This window comes from Triturus cristatus, chromosome 3_1 (genome assembly GCF_964204655.1).
Source record: "Triturus cristatus chromosome 3_1, aTriCri1.1, whole genome shotgun sequence".
In the NCBI taxonomy this organism is placed as follows: Eukaryota; Metazoa; Chordata; class Amphibia; order Caudata; family Salamandridae; genus Triturus; species Triturus cristatus.
In genome coordinates this window covers 950,761,837-950,785,430 of record NC_140583.1, presented here as the reverse complement: position 1 = coordinate 950,785,430, position 23,594 = coordinate 950,761,837, and the positions used below count along the sequence as shown (strand labels likewise).

The 23,594-nt window shown below is 44.7% G+C and overlaps 1 protein-coding gene across 4 annotated transcripts in view; it reads right to left on the bottom strand.

Moving 5' to 3' along the window:
• STAM2 (signal transducing adaptor molecule 2) overlaps positions 1-23,594 on the bottom strand; it is a 405,110-nt gene that overhangs the window by 358,149 nt on the left and 23,367 nt on the right. For all 4 annotated transcript variants that reach the window (XM_085645536.1, XM_085645535.1, XM_085645537.1 and 1 more), the window contains exon 2: positions 21,782-21,866. In XM_085645536.1, the coding sequence (XP_085501662.1) occupies positions 21,782-21,866 (85 nt within the window). The remainder of the gene's footprint in view (positions 1-21,781; positions 21,867-23,594) is intronic.

The window sequence follows — 23,594 nt, the reverse complement described above, 5'->3', positions numbered from 1 at the left end:
GACCAAACAACTACGACGTCTAATGTAACAAAGAGAATATATCCATCCTTAATCCGCTTGTGTGCACAGAAAGAGACTATGGTAAAGCATCTTTATAATGATGAAAAAATAACAGCATTTAATTCAATCTATTGGAGAGGCTCAATATGTGGTCTTTACCAACTAATTTATATAGCAGAGATGGACGATAGAAAGGCATGATTCGTTTCTATGGAATTATCACTGATCGGAGATTTCAGATGGAGTTCCATAATATTCTCTTTTGGGCATATATTATTATATGAAATAAAGTTTCACATTTTACACATTATTCCTCTAGTAACAACTGGAGAAAATAGGAAATAAAATTGCTTGATTCAAACACTTTTGAATAGAGCAACTGGATACTTTTACGGCAGAGGGACTAAAATAAAATTTAAGACCAGGGCCAAAATAAATACATAGTGCCCGGAGGACACAACAGGCATGTGCACCTTCCTTCTGCTCCCCCGTGTATCACTATTATATCACAGAAGGAGGCCACAGATGCTTGCTTGGCCCCCTTCTGTTATGTGAGTAGCTCAAGTGCTACATGTGTGCCGGTGTGATTCCAAGTGGGCTTGCCCTCAATTGAATGTAGGTATGGAATCCTTTGCCTTTCGGCCCACGCCATATTAGACAAGTAACAGCAGCAGGTTTAAAAGAGTGTACGGAGAACATTGCTTTTAATAATCTCACATATAAATCCTTGGTTATAGCAAAAAATATTTGAAAACTGGGTTCATAGAGTCAAGAGTATGGCGAAGAGAAACTGAGGCAAACTCGAAAAAAATAAGTAGGGCTTACTGTGATAGGCCCATTGGATCAGGAACGCAGCATTACCTACTTCAGGTCACGAACACAAAACAGATTCTGCCTTACAAGGTTAAGAATGGGGAACATCCACTTTTTAATAGCATTTCCAACCATGGGCAAGTGTACCTGAAACCTTCCAATATGTCCCTGTGACGGAAAATTGGACCAGACAACTCTCCATTTTATCTTATTTAGTAATTTTTATAGAGATATTAGGAAGAGCATTTCACGCCCATTATTTTTAATGGAAAAACTTTATTTCTAAAAAATTGCCTTTGATTTTATCTATAATTTAGAAAGTTTGTAATGCACTGGAGGTCTATACCAAAATGGCGATCAAAAGGAGAAAGCTCAACTCACACCTTGAGGCCCTACTTTACGAAGAACTCAGGATACATACAGATTAGTGAATTTAAGGGATGTTAAACTCCTTTATACTTCATAAATATTTGCACTCAAGCACTTTATGTACAAATCATTTTTTGTATTTATCCCCTCCGATATAGATAAATTATACTGTTTTTACCAACCTATGGATTTATCTTAAAGTTTTATGCATTTTATTGTATCGACAATGATGAATTATGAAGAGGATTACTCATTTTAGAATGCGTTTATGGTTGTACTTCTTTTTAACCGAATAATGCTAAATTGACTTGACTTGTAACAGAGACAATGGCTCATCAAGGTGTAATTTCCAAAACTTCCTAAGCAATCAATGGGATAACAAATTATCCATTCATTGAGCAAAAGCAGCATACAGCATCACAGCCATCATGATTGTTCAAAGGAGTAGTTATGTTGCATAATGATATCCATTCGTAAGTTAATGAGAACTGATCTGAATATAACCAAAGGTAGAGTAGGCGTAGCAAGGCTGTCAGAAGATGCAGTATGAAGCACCCCCGAGGGCACACCTTGTGAATTGAGCATGGGGATAATAAGGGCACCCCAACCAGCACTATGCAGGCAAGTTCATTCACGTAATGCACCGTTAAAGGTAAGGCCGGATATGCCCCCTCAATTAAAAGCAGACCGTGGCTTCAAATAGCTGGGCTGCCTTTATGTAATGCTCTATTGCCAGAGCAGGTGTCATTTTGTGCTTGCAGCAGGAACAATACATTCACTATAATAGCGTGTACGGTCCTGTTTTGCCTCCAATGGAGCCGGTCAAAGGTGTACTGTGTCGCAGACTTGGCCCATGCACGCTATAGATAAAGCAACCAATGAGTAGCTTTATGTAAAAAACCACAAAAGGAACTGAGGTAAGACTGAAACAGGAAATACTCTTGAGTCACATGATTAAAACACCTAGAATGGTTAGATGAAATTGAATGGCCGCCATAGACAGAAGAATGCGAGATGTCAGGAGTGCACGATGCAAGCAGAAAGTGAAGAAACAGACATTGCTGATGTTACCAGACAGGTTTGAATGAGGCTACCGGATTGGGCATGTATTGTAATATTGAGATTAAAAGGGCCAATGCAAGACTGCTATTAGTGAAATATGGTTTTGTTTTGCATTGAAAATTTTTATTTAACAGGTATATGCCTAATTAAGATGAAAACAAGAGCTGAAATGCAATGAATGAAATAGGATTAATAGTGTTAAAAGTGAAGTAATTTAGACATAATAACAAACTGCATTAAATATATGAAGAACGATTGACCATTATAAAAGATAAAGAAATGACAGTACAACATAAACCAGAAAAAAAAAAAAAAAAAAATAAAGTAAATTTAGAGATTAAAATGTCGTAAGATAATGTCTCAAAAAAGAGCGCAAAAACTAGTCCCAGAGTACAAGGTGCAAGAGAAAGAATTGTGTTTCTTTAATCCATATAATGAAATTGTGTGAGAGGCTATAAACACACACAGACCTACTTTAATTCATTATGTAAATGCTTCTTGATGTATTAAAAATACATGTGTTGTACCGGTGTGATGCAGATGTGAAATCGTAACTAGGGCCTTGACAACTTTCAGGAAGTATAAACTGTGATACATCTTATTATGTCTATTCAGTTTTCTTGTGAAAAAAAGAGAATGTAAAGGAGAAGAGAGGAAATTGTACAGCAGAGCTAAGCCCAATAACTGCCCTTGAGAGGACAAGAGAAAGAAAATACACAAAGCAAAAGAAAGAACATGAGAAAGCACAGCATCCTAACAAAAGGCACATAGCATGAAGAACTTATGAATAAAGCAGAAAATGATGCTATTGTCGTATAGCTTCCACTAAATTAGTAGGACCCGTACATGTGAGGACGTCATAAGCTTAGGATTGTGCCAGACGGATTCCATGCACCATCGCCAGGTATGTTGTCCCTTAGATCAGCTAGCTCACAGTGCCACCATTAGCCTACCTAACCTAGACAGGGTGGGAACAGTTCTGACAACTATTGAACATGACAACCCTGTTCCCTCAGGAACCGTGGTCACAGACCTAGAATTCTTTGCTCTGTCTCGTACTCAAAGAGTACTTGAAGGGACGTTTTTCAATATTTATTGAACCAAAGTGATTCTTGAAAATAAGTGATGCAATGATCACTAGAAAGAAGCAGACAAAAGTTATAATAATAAGTGTCAAGACAGTGAATAAAACAAAGAGTTCCACCATCTTGTAGACATAACTTATATATGCATTCATATACAGTACAAGAACAGTCTAGCGTACTCCTATAATGCAAACCCTAACCTATGTGTCTGGGGTGAATGTGTGGTCTGCCAAGAAACCCCCTTCTGGATGATATGGGGCCAGAAGTACGACCCATTTTTGCATGCAAAAACAGGTTAGCGACCCTTTTGCGCATGCAAAAACTGTTAGGGCCATGTACAAACCCTATTTAGCGAGTCGTAATTTATCTGCGACTCGCTAAATAGCATTTGCGACTCGCAATTATGAAGGGGCGTTCCAAGGGCGTCACTTCCTAATTGAGAATCGCTACCCCATGTAAGAATGTTTTGCGACCGCAATCGCAAAACACTCGCAATTTACCGCCCTATTCAATTGGACCACTATCTGCTCTTTAAAGATGAAACGAAAACATTCAATTTTTCTTTCTTTAAATGCATCTCGTTTTCCTTCAAGGACAACGGGCTGCATTCCCCCCCCCCCCGCCCTCTTCCCCCCCCCCCCTCAATTTTTTTTATTTTAAAGCAGTCCCAGACATGGAGGTCTGCTGAGCTCAGCAGGCCACCATACCTGGGATGGCCAGCCAGTCCCAATGGGCCGAGATTGCGATCAGGCTGTCATTGTTTGTATTCCACAGATCGCTATGTCGCCATACGGATGTAATAACAAACACATTTGTATCACGCAGGTGAGGGCATTGCACATAACACCATGGCAGTGTGAGTGTTTTCACAAAGTTCTTTGAGTCAGCAGTCAGTGTTTCTTATAAACTAACCCAAGTGTCATAAATGCGTGTCAAAATTCAATGTGACAAAGGGAAGGCAACTTTAAGAAAGAATCATTTACATGTAAATTGGCACTATTTATTACCAGGCGTAACTTGGGCACATGACACCCACTCCACGTACATATATTGGCTAAAAAGCTATCGAACAGTAAACTAATCCTGTCACTAAAAATGCAGTAGCATATATAAAGGAAAAAGCTAAAACATATACAATAAAAGCATTATAAAACTGCCTATAAAAAAGCAGGCCCTCATTTTATTTGGAGGCCCAAAGCATAAAGAAACCCAATAGCTGTTAAAAATATAAAAGCAATAAAGTCAATTGAAAAGACATTTAGCAGTTAAAAAACAGGCCGAATAAAAAGTTCCCACCACATGAAGAGCCAGATGTTTATATGTTCTGAGTGGTAGACAAAACATTGCTGTTCCAAGCGTCCGCAGATGATGTTCCCAGAGACACACCCTGGAGGAAACTGATAGAGCACAAATGTTCCCATCCACCCCCCACAGCAGCAACTGAGGGCGCAAATACATCCAATTGATGTTCCGGTGAAACAGGGCCTAGATCCAAACCAGTCCAGGTCATCAGAAAGAAGGGACAAGTGTTGTTGTATCTGGGACAGTGTAGAGGATTTTAGCCAATCAAGGCACAACTTCCCAACACTCTAAGTTGTTACCACCCCCGAATTCTCATTTTGCACATACCGTATGTCAGGCCTGTGGACTGTAAATCCCTTAATGTTACCTAGGAATCTATCCTGACATTTGTTAGTGACTAGTGCCCGCATTAACCATCCCTTCCAATTGGGATCCGATGACTTATATCTATTCGTACGCAGTATAATATCAATAGTGTTTTCATCATATGGAGTTAACCGCTGCCAGTTGTCAAATCGTGTAAGAGTGGGAACCCTTGGTGTGTTCAAATCTTATCTTGGCTAAGCCAAGACACATTGCCTGTTGCACAGTTTTGTTCAGGAAAATCATCAGTTGCAGTATTAAACAGGCTCTGAATAAAACCTCAGTTCCCTGAACCTGGTAATCTTTAGTCCCCCAAATAGATTTTACATATACTATAACCCTCCAAAAGTCAAAACCTTGTACAGCGAGTTGGGAAAGGAAAGAAGTAGAGTATATCACCTTAGTGTCAGTTAATATAACTTTATTTTCAGGTGACGGTTCAAGCCTATAATAAAATGAGGCTAGGTCAGATGTGTCATACCCAGAAGAATAGTCAAACTTCTGTGCAAATCCTTTTGAACTTCCCCTTGGTGGCATAGGTCAATATTTTCATTGTGTAAAGTTAAATACTTAAAGTACTAGCCTTGTGTAGGAAATGATGACCGTAATGTCGAAAACATAACATCTCATCAAAATTAACTGTACCATCATAAAACTCATCAGAAGAAAAAAACAGTGGAATGCTCTAGATCGTCTAACATTTCATATACTACATCAATTTCCCAATCATCACAAATAGTACTTGGAGTGATAATGTCATTCAATTCTTTTTTTTTTTTTTTTTTACATGCAGAGTTTGCAAGTGTTTAGTGGGACCATACACATCAAATGATACCCTGCCCCATACAATCCCATCTGGAAGTGGAATAGCTGAAATGTTCACCAGGGACAAGACTCTTTGCTCAACATGTGATGATGCATGTTGTTTCAGAAACAAATTTACATTGTGTAGTGCAGAGCGTTCTGGGACAAAATGTCCATTCAGAAGAAGGAAGAACACGGTCACAAAACCAATCCAATGGACTGGGAAAAGTAATTATTATCGAGGTCTGGGACCCACATCCTAACTCCAAACAGGATCTCATAAGGAGTCCGACCACCCAGGGATTTCTTGGCATATTTTTCAAAGCCCTCTAGACCCCATTTAGGTGATGGACCCAACTGTGACCAGAGCCTAATACCCTTGCTGTTAAAGACTGCTGTATGTCGCATATTTTTCTTATCCACAACAGTGTTTCCCTTGGGATGGTATAGAGATGAGAAACACAGGGTAAGACCGAAACTTCCTATGGCCTCTTGATAAGCCAGAGAGCTAAACACCAAACCTTAAACAGAATGTAGTATGCCAACTGCGATTGTCCCGATAAAGACTCACAGATCCTTTATAACAGTTTGGGCGTCAGCCGATTGCTGTGAGCATATCCACAGGAATCAACAGCAGGAACCCACTGCCACCAAGATATACTTGTAAGCCCCGTTTGATGATAGGGGGCCACAATGTTCAAAATAAACACAAGCCGGAGGCTTGTTTAAAATCAAAAGAGGTGTCTGGGGTGGACGCGCCATGGTGGACCCCTTCATCTGCTGACAGATGGGGTGTCATGGTGAGCAAAAGAATTATGGATTTAACCCAGATCTCTTGACTGGGGGTGAATGTTTTGATTTGTTCTGCAGTCCGTCCATCAATTGTGTGTCTTTTGCTTCCTCGCCCTAAGTGCGCCAGGTATGCTCAGACGTGAGTCCTGGGCTCACTGTGCCACTGGAATCAAGCTACCCTGGCTGAAGAGGGGTGAAACCCCGAAACCGGTCCTAGGATGCTTGTTTCCGGTCCAAGGAGGACGTGGCTTGGCAGTTACGGCTGGAGTGTTCCCATGAGGCACAGGGTCAAAACTGATTTGTATATGGCCATGTCTAAACTGGGGTGGCATGGTGAGCAAAAGAATGATGGATTTAACCCAGATCTCTTGACTGGGGGTGAATGTTTTGATTTGTTCTGCATTCCGTCCACCAATTGTGTGTCTTTTGATGTCACATCTCAGGACAAAGTCCTTGGTCTGCTTGTAAAAACCCAACCACCAATGGCGTTGCTTCAAAAGAGAAATTGTGCAGCCAGCCCTGCATGTGCAGAAGCCAGACCCTCATGTGCAGCCAGAATTAATCCCAGTCCATAATCACTGTTAGGTATTACTCTGTCCCCCAGTCCTGGATTCTGAGCATATGATGTGTTTTGTGCATCTATCTTGTAGTAGTACTTGAGTGGAAAGCCTTTCGGCAGGTGCGTGTCATTGCACGCAGCATTGACGGCCACCATGATGTTTCTGTCTATTCTTGTACTTGAACGAGTTAATGCAGCAACCGCAGCAGTGCAAACTGTCGCCTTTGCGGCTTCATCGGCCAGTGAATTCACCTCAACGTGAACACCAACATGCTGATGACTCAATGTATAAATGACATGAGCCGATGGCAAGCATTCTTTGAGCTTGACCACCCGATGTCAAAGCAACTTGTGCTTCACTGTGCAGCCTTTCAAATTCCTGAATACATTCTGGCTCCAATAATAGGTATACTCATTATAGGACTGCACACAATAATACTAATCACACACTAAAAGTGTGGTGAATCCAGCATCCGTATTCTGTAGTGCCAGTGCTAGAGCATTAAGTTCCGTCATCTGTACAATCACCTAGTGACTGCATGCAGGTTTTTTCAAGATGAAAAGTTCCATCATGCATACAGCCTTTCAAGACTGTGCATGCAGCTGAATATTGGTGTTTGGTCCCTACAGCAGGCTGAGAAGAACCATCAGTGTAAATGATCTAGACAAAGCGATCTAGAAGCATAATTTCATTAGGAAGAGGATATTCTTGCTTGTACTGAAGAAATGCTTGTATTTGCAAAGTAGTGTCAAATCTGTATTCTACATCTTTTAAGATGAAGGAGTTTGGCCTTTGTATCCATCTTGCATGTAGAGCTTTAGCGTTCATAACACTTCCTCTGGTAACTGCCTCTAAGGTCATTATCGGGGTCACAACAATAATGAGTATCCCTTGACACAGGGCACGTGCTCTCACTACAGCAGTCTGTAACGCGGTCAGTATTTTTTCAGTAGGTGCAAAACGCATTTCCGAGTGGTATACAGAAGGGATTTATATGCAATCGGTACTGTTTCACCTTCAATGAACATGTACCCTGATCTACCCTCGATTACACGAATCACCAGGTTTGTAGTGTTTACATGTGTGTGTAAGTGGAAGCGCTCATGTCAGCTTGAACGGAACGTAAAAGGTTTGTGTGCTTCTGTGTCCAATGTGGGCTTGAAAAGTCTGGACGAATAAGGTCATAGAATGGTTTTACCCATTCAGCGTAATCTGGTATGTATGTTTTGCCAAAATGTAAAAGTCCTAATAGGGATTGTAATTTTTTAGAGTTATTAGAGGCTGGAACAATGCACATTTTTCAAAAACTTATTGCCAGACTCTTGCAACTCGTATCCCAAAAACAGGACACTGAGGTAGGCGATCTTTGATTTTTTCAAATTGAATTGGTAGCCCATGTGAGCAAAACTCAAGAGCATGTAGTCTACTCTAGTCATGTGTTCCATCAGATCATCGCCCGTTAAGTTTATGTCATCGACATATGACAATACCTGGTCATTAAAGTTTTCAAGTAGTTCTGTGACTCTGGCTGAAAACAGCCCAGGACTAATCTTATACCCCTGTGGTAAACGGGAAAATAGTTTTTAACAACCTAGCGCTGTGAAGGCTGTCAAATATCTGCTTCCAGGACCTATATTTTGGCAGAGGAATCCATTCGAATGTCTAGTGTCATTTTGTAATTTTTCCACACAATGTTATTCAATAGTGCAACACTGTGTGCATTTTGTACTGCAAATGTGTGAGTAGCTGTGTTCAAATGTCTGTAATCTTAACCTGTTGTATCTGTCAGATGGCCGGGAGCCGTCCGACGTCACAGTGGGCGTGTATGTCGAATGGCTCTCAGCCGTCCTAGCCCCCACCCACAGGGAAAGCACTGGTGCTCCACCTGAAGGCCGCGCATCTATGGGTCCCCTCCAGGGATGGCAGCGGAAGCCCATCCACTGCCCTCAAACGCCCTCCTAGTCATCTAATGGATTAGCGTGCACCGCACACCGATGTCATTAGAGGCAACCGGATGCACTGTAAGCCATTTGCTTCCAGCGCGTCAGGGAGAAACAGGTACGTTTCTTAGTGGGGAGGGTGGGGGGTTTTAAACAAAGAGGCATCTGAGGAAAGGAGAAAGTTTTCCTTTCCTCCGATGGCTGTTTGAGCATTTCTGCTGCACGATCACAGATGGGGGGGTGATCGTGCAGCAGGAATGCCCGTTAGACACCAGGGATTTTTTTTCTCCATAAGTTGTGATTGCAGGGAACAGCCCCTTGGGCAAGGGCCGCTCCCCTTTGGGTAGCAATTACTTTGGCCGTTTCCGTCCCCTTGGAGGGCAGATAGGCTGATTATGTTGTATGCCCTACTCGGCCACCATGGATTTTTTTTGTATTCGTGTTACTTCAGAGAGCAGCCCCTTGGGCAAGGGTCGCTGCCCTTTGGAGAGCAATTATTTTGACCGTTTCTGCCCCCTCCCCCGGGGGGGGAACGATTATTTTCAATTGTGTGTGCCCCACTAGGCCAAAAGGGTTTTCAGTTTTAGTTTTTTTGATGTTGGGGAGCAGCCCCTTGGGCAAGGGTCTCTCCCCTTTATGGTGTGATGATTGTGGCCGTTTCTGCCCCCTTTGGGGGCATATCAGCCATATGTTTTAGGCTCAACAGGGGCCGAAGCTATTAGACACCAGGGATTTTTTTTATGCTGTTGTTGGGGAGCGGCCCATTGGGCAAAGGCCGCTCCCCTTTAAGGGGTGATTATTGTGGCTGCTTCTGCCACCATTGGGGGCAGATTGACCATATGTTTTTAAGCCCATCCGTGCCCACGGGGGGCAGTAGCCACTAGACACCAGGGTTTTTTTAAATGTTGTTGTTGAGGAGTGGCCCCTTGGGCTAGGGTCGCTGTCCTTTTACAGGGGTGAATATTTTGGCTGTTTTAGATCGGCCTTACATTTTTTGGCCCATCTGCCCCCAAAGGGCAAAGAAGCGACTTGACAGCAGGGATTTTGTCAAAATCGATTTCTGCGACTGGTGGAGAGGCCCCTTGGGCAAGGGTCGCTTGCCTTTTAGGGAGTGATTATTTTGCCTGTTTCTGCCCTTCTTGAGGGCAGATCGGCCTTATACTTTTTGGCCCACCTGCGCTTCAGCTTGGCTGGTGGATTGTGTGTGAACTGGTGCATTATTTGCATATATGATTGTAATTTTTTATTTCTCCTTTTTATTCTAGTGCAAAGCTTTTGATTCTATGTCAGGCCCGGAGGCGAGGATTACGCTATTCTTTCTCCACTTTATTGAATAGCAGCCATTTGAAGTACACAAAAATAAACTACCATTCCCATGAAACCTTGGGAATATCATAAATAAACAACGACAATAGAGTCCAACATGTAGAATGTCCTACCACCAATTGGTAGGCTCCAGTAGGGTGATAGTCCCTAGTCACTGGCCCTTCCTCCTCTTTCTTCGCTGCTTGCAGCCAAAGTTAAGTGTCACTCATTCCCCATCGTTTTGACTGGGTTTTTTTCTGACTTATAATCATTGTATGTTGTTTTATTCTGAGATGAAAGTATATTGCTGTGTGCTAAAGTTATTGCCTTGTGCCGCTAATTGTATTCAATATCGTTGTGAGCTGTTAATGTTCTTTTTTCTTTTTGTGTTGGTTTAGCACTACTGTGCTGATTGTCAGTCTTCCCGCTTAGCGGTGGCCTGTTTCAGCCGCAGAAGCCTTTTCACTGCTCTTTCGCTGCCGTTGAGATTTGGTGCAGGTTCGCGGTGCGGTCCTCCTGCCGCTTGAGGGCACCTGACTGGCATCTCTCAACCGGCCCGTGCGCTATAGATTCCGTGCATTCTTGGAGTCGGAGCGGCACTGGTGCCTTGTCACAAAGCCTAGCCGTCTGGAGAGGGATGCTCGCATTGAGGGTCTGTAATACTGCAATTAACTCCTATGCTGTTTCACAAGGGTCTGGATGTGCTAAAAGCTATTAATTAACGTGTACGCTCCCGCAGGGCGTCAGTATCAGGCTTTTTGCCTTGGGGACCATTCTCCCAGGCATTTTTCTGCCCATAAAACTTGCACCAGGGCTGCTGGGTCCCAGGCTCAGACCCCTTATTTAAACGCGGTCTTCTCCACCTTAAAGTGTAGGCGGACACCCAGCCCCCTCATTACTGGGCATAACCTGCCAAACTAAATATCTGCTCATGCCACTACTTTGAGTGGGTGACAGGGAATAGACACACGACTGTGTCATGGACCCAAACTTGGCAGACCAAGGGTCGGAGTAGGACCTCAACTCCCTCCCGCACGATGATGACTTTTATGATGCGGTTGACGCATCTATATATAGGGCGGTTTCTGAGGCCATGGCCCCCCTGGAAGAGCGCCTTCCGCCCCAAATCGCGCAAGCATGTGACAAACTATCAGGGTCCATTTCGGGTACCACTAACCCACTTCAGGCTGATGGCCTTTAAACCCCTGACCCTGAACTGCCACCCAAGCATCTGCATGAGGCAGGGTAGACCTTGATGCCTTCGCTAGGCTTAAGCAGGCATTCCTGGCCAGCACTGTTCCCTCAGTTTCCCCTGCACTTCCCTCAGACACTGCAGATGGTGACCATAGGGACACAGACAAGGACACAGGCCCCTCACGGCCCTGGCTCCCCTCTCGCTCCCCAGCTGCCCAAATTGACCTGGGCCTCTGTGAAGATATGCTGGACCCGGGCGAGATCCTTCACCCGAGGTCTTCAGAATGGGCTCGTCAGACAATATCACAGCATATGTGGCGAGCCGCATTCGGAAGCCGCTCGGGAAGGAAGCCCGCAACTGCCTCAGGGCAGAATGTCCCAGCACGTCTTTGGAGGGCAGGGTCGCTATGACCCCGGACATGGACCCGCACAAGGCAGCCTTTTTACAAAAATGTGTCAAGGACCCCAAGCATGGGATTGACAGATCTTGTTGAGCGTGCCAAGACAAGCTCCTAGACACGCTTGGCCCGCTCACTAAAGTCTTGGATATGGCGGAGGAAGCTAAGGCTTCAGGTTCCCTAATCTCGCTAGATACTCTGTCTTCATGGGCGCAATGCGTCATTGTCTTGGGCAACCCCACTGCGCCTCATCCACCGAGCGACGCAGATTCTTGTTCATCAAGGTGGACCTCAAGCTTGGGGATCTGGCAGACTCGGAAGGGGGGCCCGTAGCGCAGGGTGGCCTTTTTGGCAGAACCTTCAAGAAAGAGTTAGGGAAATTTGTCAACACTTTCACCTAATTAGACAAAGCCCAATCTTCTATTAAGAAAGTGTTCCACCCCTGGGTTTTCCGTGGGGCCAGTCTAGGAAGGGGTCGCTCGACCGGCTGCCCTAACCAGCATACTCCCAGAGGGCAAGGCTTCAACCAAGGTCATTATCAAGACCAAACAAGATTCGGCAACTTCTTACCCACACGGGTCGACTGGGCAAGAACAGGAGGAGCCAGAGGTACCCACTTTCCAATAACGCCGGTGAGTGTCATACCTTCTTCCCTTCTAAAAGTAGGTAGCCGTCTGGCGAATTTTTCCCAGGTCTGGACTTCCATCAGAGGAGACGCCTGGGTCCTACAGATGATTCAGTGCTTCCGGATTGAGCTCTATGGGTATCCCTTCCAGCCCGTGGCTCAGCGTCCCATATGTTTTTCTGCGGCAGACTGGATGATGCGTCTGGACCTCAAGGACGCTTACCTCTCGGTTCCTGTGTTCCCTCCCCACCAGAGGTTCCTACAATTTTCTTGGGGAGTTCACCACTTCGGCCTGTCCGCGGCCCCTGGGTGTTTCTCCAAGGTCCTCAGACCGGTGATCGGATGCCTGACAGCAGAGGAGATGCGTCTCATCGTCTATCTCGACGACATCCTGATGATGGCACAATGCCCGCGGACACTCGCACAACAACTACAGGTGGCGGTCGACCTCCTACAGAGCTTGGATTTTGTGATCAATGAAACAAAATCTTCTCTGGTTCCCTCAAACAGGTTGATTTTTCTAGGTTTCTCGATCTATTCCGTCAAGACTACCCTCAGCCTCCCTTCCAGGAAGGTGACAAAGATCCGCCACAAGCTCCGGCGAGCACTAGCAAAACCGCGCATATCTCTCAGGGAGTTGGCCAGCATCATGGGGCTCCTGTCTTCGTAGATCCAGGCCATCTTCTCTGGGCCATTACATTATCGAGCCATTCAACGGATGAAGGCCGCTCACTTGCGCAGAGGCCTCGTCTATTCACAAAAAGTGATGGACTTAAGACGCCAGGGAAGAGCTCACTTGGTGGCTTGCCAACCTGGAGGCCTGGAACGGACAGGCAATTTTCAGTTCCGCACCAGATATTGTCATAGAGTCTGATGCCAGCAGACTCAGTTGGGGAGCAAGGGGTGGAGATTTCACTACGGGAGGTGTGCGGTCTCCTTTAGAACAACATTTACATATAAACTGCTTAGAGCTCCTGGCAGGATGCTTCGCAATCCAGTGTTGGACCAAGGACTCAATTCAATCTCGAGTCTTCCTCAAGATGGACAATGTGTCGGCAGTAAGATACATAAACCACTTGGGAGGCATCCGCTCAAAAGCCCTACCCGACCTTGCAGACAATTTTTGGCAGTATTGCCTGGATCGCCAGAGCTCCGTCATGGCGGAGTACTTGCCCGGGCAGAAAAATCAGGCGGCGGATTTCCAAGCACACCACTTCCGCGATGTGAGCCTGTGGAAGCTGCATGCAGGAGTGTTTGCGGATCTTCAGAGGAAGTGGGGGCCCTTTTTGGTGTATCTTTTTGCCTCCAGCTTGGATCACCAACTGCCCCGATTCTTCAGTTTGAGGCCCGATCCGCTGGCAGAGAACATGGATTCGTTCCTTCAGAAATGGCAATCAGAACGGTGTTACGCGTTTCCCCTGTTCGCGATGATCACCAGGGCCTCGGCCCAGGTTACGAGGCAAATAGATGACGTGGTGATTGTGAGCCTGATTTGGAGATCGCAAGTCTGGTTTCCAGTTCTTCAGGAACTTTGAGATTTTCCAATCCCACTCACCCGATTTCCAACTCTCCTCCTTGATCCGGCTCAACAGCCTCATCCTCTTATTGTCCAAGGGTCTCTGGCACTCATGGCGTGGCGGATTACCGGGGACAATGGACGGTCCCAGGCCTTTCGGGAGCGGCTCAAAAATTAATGTCCAAGGCCTGGGCAGACAGTACAGTAAAACGCTACAAATGCACCTGGAGGAGGTGGTCCCGTTGGTCTCTGCGGCGGGGTCTCGATTCTGTGGCAGCGGATGTGGCCCACATTTTGAATTTTTGGGCTTCTCTGGGAGAGGTCGGATTGGCTTACAGATTCCATCAATACTTTCAGATCTGCCATCTTGGCAGGTCATGTAGCGGTGGATGGATCCCCTGTGAGGAAACATCGGTTTGTCTGTCGCCTCTTATGGGGTATAAGGCTGTCTCTTCCCCCAGAACCGAGATACTCAGCGCTGTGGGATGCGAACCAGGTGCTCAACTTTTTTCTCTTGTAGCAGCCGAACAGATTCCTCTCCAGAAAGGAACTGTCGGCAAAGTTAGCAAAGCTCCTTTGCCTGATTGCCTGTAGGCGGGTGTCGGATGTCAGGGCTCTGAATATCTCCGATCGGATTTATTCCCCCTCAGGAGTTACGTTCAACATCCACAGACGGACCAAAAGTGGCACAAAATTCATTTCATATCCGGCTTTCCCAGATTCCCCTAAGTTATGTGTGGTAGCCTGCCTCAAGGTCTATGAGGAGATGTCGGAGGAATTCCGCTCCCCGGGCAAATGACAACTCCTTATCGCTCTGCAGAAACCACACAGAGCTGTTTCCTCCCCCATAATTGCCAGGTGGGTGCGCTGGGTGATGCAACAAGCAGGTATTGACTTGCGCAAGTTTGGGGCCAACTCTAACCGAAGGGCGATGGCTTCTAAAGCGTTCACGCTAGGGGCTCGTTTGGATGACATCCTTAACGCTGCACACTGGTCTTCGGACTCTACATTTAAACGGTTTTACTTCAAATCTGTGCTTGGTGGTAAGTAAGCTTCAAACTAGCATAATCCTCGCCTCCGGTCCTGACATAAAATGAAAAATGTCCTAGCTATGGTACTGGAAAGTTTCAATTCTATTAAGAGGCGAGGATTATCCCCCCCAGGGGTCACATACATCTGGAACCTTCCCACCCTTGTTGTGGCGTGCGTACGTACGTATTTTGAGTATATCTCCGACGTGTATTGTGTTCACAATATGTACTATAGATGAATATATGCTTAAATATTTCCTTTCAGGGCTAATCCTTAGTACCTTAGCTACCCTAATATATATTGTTTTGGTTATAGGAATGGACGCAAGCAAACAAGACTCATGAATTGCCAATGGAGGCTGGGCTCTCATGTCGAAAAAGGAGGAAGGGCCAGTGACAAGGGACTATCACCCGGCTGGAGCCTACTGATTGGTGGAAGGACATTCTACATGTTGGAGTCTACGGGAATGGTAGTTTATTTTTGTGTACTTCAAATGGCTGCTATTCAATAAAGTGGAGAAAGAATAGCATAATCCTTGCCTCCGAGTCCCTAATAGAATTGAAACTTTCCGTTACAATACCTAGGAAATTTGTAATTCTTGTTTGAGGTTTTGGCAGTGGTTGATCTGCAATTTGCATAGTTGCATGCATTTGGTAAGAAAAACATTTTTGTTGTGTTTACTCCAAATGAGTATTTTTGTCATGCATGAATTATTGTTTTGTAAGTGGTGTCATAATAGCAGCATATTTAGCTTATGTTTTGAGCGTGAAATTCTTTTTGGATTTGTGCACGATGTGTATTGCACTGTCTTATGTGTAATTTTCTTTTCTTTTTCTTTTTTAGTGGGATATTTTTGGTCCTTGCTGTGTCTGTGCAGAGGAGGAGGTGGTGAGTCTAGCTGTTTCTGGCAAGTGAGTGGAGTTTATAGGTCTTTGTGATAAAGCTACATTTTGTTTATTACTTATTTTTCAAAGTGTTTGTTGTTGATTTGTTTGACAAGTTCCCTTTATTAGTAAGGATTATGGCTAGCCACAGAAATACTGCTCAGCAGGTGGTTGGTATGCTTTTTAGGTCGAGCCAAGTGCAGCGCACAAGCGCTGCCCTAGGAGATGACCTTTTGGAATCAGTCTGCACTTTTCTAAAACTCGTGCGTGTGGTGGCATCCACCTTGCGGGAGCGAGCAGCAGCGCGCAGGGGCCATCTGTTTCTAATTAGTGTGGCCGCGCTTGTTTACATTTGCCTGTCTCACGGTCACTTTCACTTTTGTGCCGTGCTTGTTCCTGTGTTTGCATTCTACCAATGCCATACACCCATCTAATTACAGGAAGAACGAGGTAAAGTTGATCCTTTGCACTAACCTATTGTGATGAATATTTGGTTTTTTTGGCTTTAGTTTGCTTTAATGCGGTCTACGGCTTTTGATAAATCGTATTGCTCAGATAATACATGTGGTGCACATTTAAAACTCTGTCAAGAAAGAGAGTCGGTGAAATTAGTTGCATTAGCCCGTTTATCTGGAGCCTCACTAGGAGGGCCCCTTCTAACTGTGCTTTACAGCTCCCCGCCTCCTGCTCCCTTTTCAGGCCGAGCCCACATGTCGGCCCCAGAGTTAATCATTCAGCAGCCTGACAATGTTTCCATCTTTATTGGCTGCCAGGGCTGGGTTTGTCGGAAAGCGGGTGCGCAGAGGGCAAAGCATGTAAACAATAAATGCACATGGCTAGGGCTGCTCTCTTGCCAAGCTCATTTTTTTTTTTTTTTTTTTTTTTTAATAAGAGTTTTTGTTTAACCAAAGTGTACGTACAAGCCAGATAACCAATCGAAATTGGTGCTCCTTTTATGCTAAGGATTTGTTGCGTCTCGTTTTGAGAAAAGCATGTAATTTAAAATAAATTTTGAAAAATATAAAAACGAACATCTATGGTAGTTAGATAAATCAGAGCCAGTGGGGTGTTTTTTTCTGATTTGAATGGTCGTTTCTCTCATTATGTGCGAACCTAAGTTGAACAGAAAATTTATAAATAAACCAGTTCGCCCCAAGAGCCATCCAGAGCAAGTGATGCACGGTGTAGTGGTCGCCTCAACTACAACAGCGCTACAGCGACCACCTCGCGCTGAGGAAGGCTAACACAAGGGGGCATAAGAGCTGCCATCACCTCTTTACCACCCGCAGCAACAAGAGCAGGCGGCGATAATTCTTTGTTTGTATTTAAAAGTATAAATTGTAAATTACAGGGAAGTTTTTCCTCTTCTCAATCATGCGGCGTACATTTGTTTTGCGTGCAATCTCCCACCAAGTGCTACACGTAGTAAAACCTATAAATGTGAGGCACCCAGAATAATGTGCTGCATGGATAAAAACTTATAAGGTTCACAAAGGTGAGACCTATTGGCTATGCCAATGCTTGTTAAATCTTCCTTTGACCTTGATTATGAGACTGACAGTGCGTCTGATGCAGAGGAGGAAGTGCAAGATTCTGGCAGTGAGTTTTCTGTCCATGAGGAATCATCGGATGATGAAGCTACTCTCAGTGTGGATGAAGCTACTCTCAGTGCAGATGAAGTGCCTGTTTAGAAGTGCTGGGCTTTGGGTTGATCCAAACATGGTGCAGCTGGTGTTGCCTGCCTTTAGTGGTGATGCAGGGTGTAGAGTGAATTGTGAAAATGTTTTGCCTATACAGTTTTTTCAGTTGATTATGGATGAGGTATTTTTGGCGGAGATTGTTTAGCAGACTAATTTGCATGCTGAACAGTATTTGAGGGACAACAGTGCCAGACTTAGGCCCCGCTTTAGAGCTACCCGGTGGACTCCCACAAATCTGGCTGAGATGAAGAAGTTTTTGGGTTTAACTTTTTTGATGGGCTTGATAAGGAAGCTGTCCCTAGCTTCATATTGGTCTACCAGTCCCTTAATGGCAACGGCCATATATCCTGCAATTATGAGTAGTGATCAGTATTTACTTTTGCTTCGATGTAGCATTCTGTTAATAATGCTTCGGCGTTGCCACGAGATCACCCTGACTGTGACCGTCTTTTTAAGATTTGGCCTGTCCTTGATCACTATGTAGATAGATTTTCAGAGATCTATACTCCAGGGAAAGAAATAGGTGTAGATGAGTCTTTGGTCCTGTTCAAGGGCCGTTAAGATGTATATGTTGTCTGAGAGTAGGGAAGGATAGGTCTAGAATTTCCAGGTGTACACTGGTAGGGATTCCACTACTGACCGACTTGGTTGTCCGTCAACTTTATGAGTTTCAGAGAAAATTGAGTGGGAACTTGCTAGAGGAATTTTTAACAAAGGTCACCATTTGTACCTAGATAACTTCTACACTGCTGTGCAATTGTCCGAAGTGGACACTTGCTTGTGCCACAATCCGATCTAACCGTAAAGGTTACCCCAAAGAGCTTGCTTGCTAAAAGCTTCAGAGGGGACAGTGCAGTGCCTTGCGTAGTTATGAACTGCAAGCTGTGAAATTTGTGGACAGGAGGGATGTCAACATGCTGACTACCATTCATGATGAAAGTACTTGACCTGTGACTGTTGGGGGCCAGGTTGCTGAAGTGCGCATAACCTGTGTGCATTGTAGACTAAAATATGCACTTGGGCGCGGTCGATAGAGTAGATCGGAGTTTGGAACCTTACACTGCTGTTCGTAAGGCTTTAATTTGGTATAAGAAGCTGGCCATCCATCTCTTTAACTTAGCAACTTTTAATGCTATTGTTGTGTTTTAGGAGTGTTCTCCAGCGTCAAGAATGACGATTGTTCAGTTTCAGGAGTCTGTGATAGGCAGCCGTGTTGTAGTTGAACAAGCAAGTGTTCCTCTACATTTGGAGTGGTGGAGGGGGTTTAGAGGAAATGGGGCGGGTAGGTAGATGGGCAGGGGAGAGGAAACGGGGGCGGGTGGGTGTTCAGGGGAGAGGAAACGGTGGTTGGTGAGTATTCAGGGGAGAGGAAACAGGGGTTGGTGGTTAGCTAGTTCAGGGGAGAGGAAACAGGGCATGTGGGTGGTTTTTCAGGGCAGAGGAAACGGGGGTGGGTGGGTATTCAGGGGAGAGGAAACATGTTCAGGGGAGAGGAAACGGAGGCAGGTGGGTGTTCAGGGGAGAGGAAACGGGGGCGGGTGGGTGTATGTTCAGGGGAGAGGAAACCGGGGCGGGTGGGTGTTCAGGGGAGAGGAAAAAGGGTGGGTGGGTTTACAGGGTAGAGAAAACGGCTGTTCAGAGGAGAGGAAACGGAGGTGTAAGAGGAAACGGAGGTGTAAGAGGAAACGGAGGTGTAAGAGGAAACGGAGGTGTAAGAGGAAACGGAGGTGTAAGAGGAAACGGGGGTGTAAGAGGAAACGGGGGTGTAAGAGGAAACGGGGGTGTAAGAGGAAACGGGGGTGTAAGAGGAAACGGGGGTGGGCGGGTAGGAAACCAGGGGAGAGGAAATGGGGCGGGTGGGTGGACAGGGAAGACGAAAGGGGTGGGTGGTCAGGGGGAGAGGAAACGGGGCAGGGTGGGTGACCAGGGGAGAGGAAATGGGGGTGTGGATTGGCAGGGGAGAGGAAACGGGGGCTTCAGTGGAGAGGAAACTAGGGCGGATGTGTGGGCAAGGGAGAGGAAACGGGCTCAGGGGAGAAGAAACGTGGGTGGGGATTGGCCAGGGGAGTGGAAACGGTTGTTATGGGGAGACGAAACGGTGGCGGGTGGGTATTCAAGGGAGAGGAAACATGTTCAGGGGAAAGGAAAGGGGGGGGCGGGTGGGTGTTCAGGGGAAAGGAAAGGGGGGCTGGTGAGTGTTCAGGGGAGAGGAAACGGGGGCGGGTGGGTGTTTAAGGGAGAGGAAACGGGGGCGGGTGGTGGGTGTTCAGGGGAGAGGAAACGGGGCGGGTGGGTGTTCAGGGGAGAGGAAACAGGGCGGGTGGGTGTTAAGGGGAGAGGAAACAGCTGTTCAAAGGAGAGGAAACGTCGGTCAGGGGAGAGGAAACAGAGGTTTAAGAGGAAACAGAGGTGTAAGAGGAAAAGGGGTGAGTGGTGGGTACAGGAGAGGAAACGGGGGTGGGTGGGTGGGAAAACAGGGGAGAGGAAATGGGGGCGGGTGGGTGGACAGGGAAGACAAAACAGGGTGGGTGGTCAGGGGAGAGGAAACGGGGCAGGGTGGGTGACCAGGTAAGAGGAAACTGGGGAGGGTGGGTGGTCAGAGGAGAGGAAACAGGGGTGGGTGGGTAGATGGGCAGGGGAGAGGAAATGGGGGCTATGGGGAAGAGGAAATGGGGGCTTCAGTGGAGAGGAAACTAGGGTGGGTGTGTGGGCAGGGGAGTGGAAACGGTTGGGCAGGGGAGAGGAAACTTTGGGTGGGCAGGTGAGAGGAAATGGGGTTCAGGTGAGAGGAAATGCCAGGAGAGAGGAAACAGGGGAGGGCGGGTGGGAGGGGAGAAGAAATAGGGGAGGGGTTGGGAGAAAATAAAGCAGTATGACACAGCCAGATTTGACCATGTCATAGCACTTTTTTTCCAGAAGAAATGGTACCCGAGTCAAACTGCGAGCAGCTATCGGTTTGCAGAGGGAAACTAATCAAGCAGAATTAATCTGGGTTTGATCTCTGCACCACAGAAAGAAAAGGAAGTGACACATTTCAAGCGCTGCCCTATTATAAGGTAGTAATGAAGTGCGACAATGATGCCAAAAAATGGTAAGCAATGTGCGAGTTCCCCAAGCCCATTATTAAACACGAGATTCTCGCAAGCGAAAGTGCATGTTCACACAAGGGAGACCTAAAAAAGAAAAGTGATTTCAAGTAAAAAATAAGATAAAAACAGAAAAGGAAGAAAAAGCAATACAGAAATGGGATTAAGCGATCAGAAAAGGAAAAAAAAAGGCTAAAAGTGAAAGAAAAGGATTAGCAATGACAGTAGGTGCAGCTTATGAATGTACTACCAAGCCAGACATAAAAATCCATGTAGGTTAATGACTGCCCTCTTCCCACCTGTGCTGCTGCCAAAGAAAACACCATAAGTTATCTAGTTATCTTAGACACTTTAATAGCATTACAGGGTCATGTGTATGCCCCTGAAAGTTCAACCTCAGCAACTGAATAAATAAACAAAACGATCACAGCTATGAGGAGGGCAAGCACTTTGTTTGGAAGCACACAACTACTGCCCAATCAAAATATGTACTCCTGGCTCACAACATGTGGGTGGAGCCAAAACCGCTTTCTAGTGAAGCTCAGATAATGGTCTGGCGACAGCTGTGCTTGTCAAGTCAGACCATTAAAAAAGGGTTTATGATGTGGGTGTTGGAGTAGAGTAAAAAGAGGAAGCAAGAGAGAGAAATCACATGCAAGAGAGAGAGAAGCTACTTTAAAACCAAGTTGGCACGCCTTTCTAATGAGAATCAGGCAAAGTACATACACAGTTAATCAGATTGGGCACATCAATTGAATTGCAGTATAAAAGCAACCATATTTGTATGAACATATACAAACTTTTATAGAGTAAAAGACTAAAAATGATAAAAGGTGAAGTTACCACAGACAGGTATATGCTATTTTCTATCAAAAGTCACCGCTACTGTATCCAAACAACTGCTTAATTCAAGTCAAAAAAGGATCTTAAAGAGAATAAAGGCATTTTTACCCATTAGGAGTATTTCCAATTTTGTCACATATGTCCATAATAAGGCCCCAATCTTCGCTAGTGTTGTATTCATTTGTGGCTTTTTCTAAAAAAAATAAAACAGAACCATTTTTCTAAAAACAATAAAGCAGAACAATGAAAAAACATCATAAATAAGAAGAAAACACGTTATGCAACATAATTTGATTTATGGGCAAAATTTACCAATTGTTAAGGAAAACTATGACCATTAAGAAATGTGTAAAACTTAAGTATGTGAACATAAAATATACTGAAATTGCAATACTTGAAGAGGAGAAATAGACACAGATATATTCAGGAAACACTATCTTTAAACCATTACATGGAAACTCACGTATTAGCTCCCTATGGTCCAATTTAAAAACCTGTTTAGAGGAGGGTTGCCAACTAAATGTATTAGGAGTGAGCGGATTGAGATCAGATGTAGTAATGTAAGTGGTCTGGGCTGGATTACCATGTATGCACATTAGCTGGTGGAGCTCCAAATTTCACTTTCCAACTTTGGTGATATGATGGATTTGCAAATAGCTAATTTCCAAACTCCTCAGAGTTGCAGGCATTTCACAGTTAACAGAAACGTCCAAGTAAATTATAAATAAGATAGAAAAAGTTCATAAAAACAAATTAAAATATTAGTTGTGAAGTAGAACGCAATATTTTTTTTTAAAGAGCTTAAATCTCATTCATCCTTTGACTACAGTTAACCATGGGGATTTTGATTAACTATAGAGTAACGATCTCTGCATATGAAGAAGTACGTTTGGTACATTACAATACTTAGTCAACTGATTAAGTCTGTGCACATTTTTTGGCGTTAGTTGTCAGTTTACATTTTCTAAGTAGCATTTTCCTCCATTCGTCATTTTTACTGCTCCATCAATGCAATTAACCATTCATTTTCAGGTAATGCAGAGATAGATAGACAGACAGACACTTTTTATACAAATCTCCCAACCTATATGAACGTGGAGTTAAAATAAGGAAAAGGATCATTAATATTGAAAAAACCCTGGTCTAGTGTGCCACTTTTATGCCCTGGATGGCACTCTTGCATACTACCAATGCAACACTCTGCAGTGATGCTCTGCAGTGATCAGTTAAAACTAGGTCCAGTGTAGGCAATAAAGATTTATTGGAACTCATCTTTAACCCCACCTAAAAGACAACAATTAAACTGACGGGTGTAAAAAACAAAATAATTAGGATTACATAAAAGTTCTGAACCTCCAGACCTGCTGGTTATCCTTGCAAAATAACATCCGAAATTGTTGCACTATGAAAAGATAAAAGGGACTAGGTGAGGCACTAGCTGGCACTCCTTTCTCCCATCCACTACTGCATGATTTAGGGCTTTACATGACTTCTTCCATAAGGATGCACTTCTGGAGCATAACTGGACATTAATTCAACACAGCTTTATATTTTTAAATGAGCGCCAGTAATAACTCACTCTACAAGTACTTCATAAAATATACCCGGATCGTACAAACCAATGCGCTAGATGCAGACATATTGATGTTCAATTCATCCATATGATATGGGACTGCCCAACACTGATAACATTTTGGGGAAAGGTAATACTGTATACAAATAGCTACCAGGTGGAAATTACCACCAACTATAAAAGCCATGTTATTGGGATTGCTTCCCTCATCAAAATCTAAAACGCACAGCAGAAAATTAGCTTTACTGGGACTAGTGCTAGCAAAGAGAAGGATAGCGATCAGATGATTCAGTCCGAACCCTCCTACCATCAAAGGATGGTTAAAATATCTGAATGAATGAGCAAACG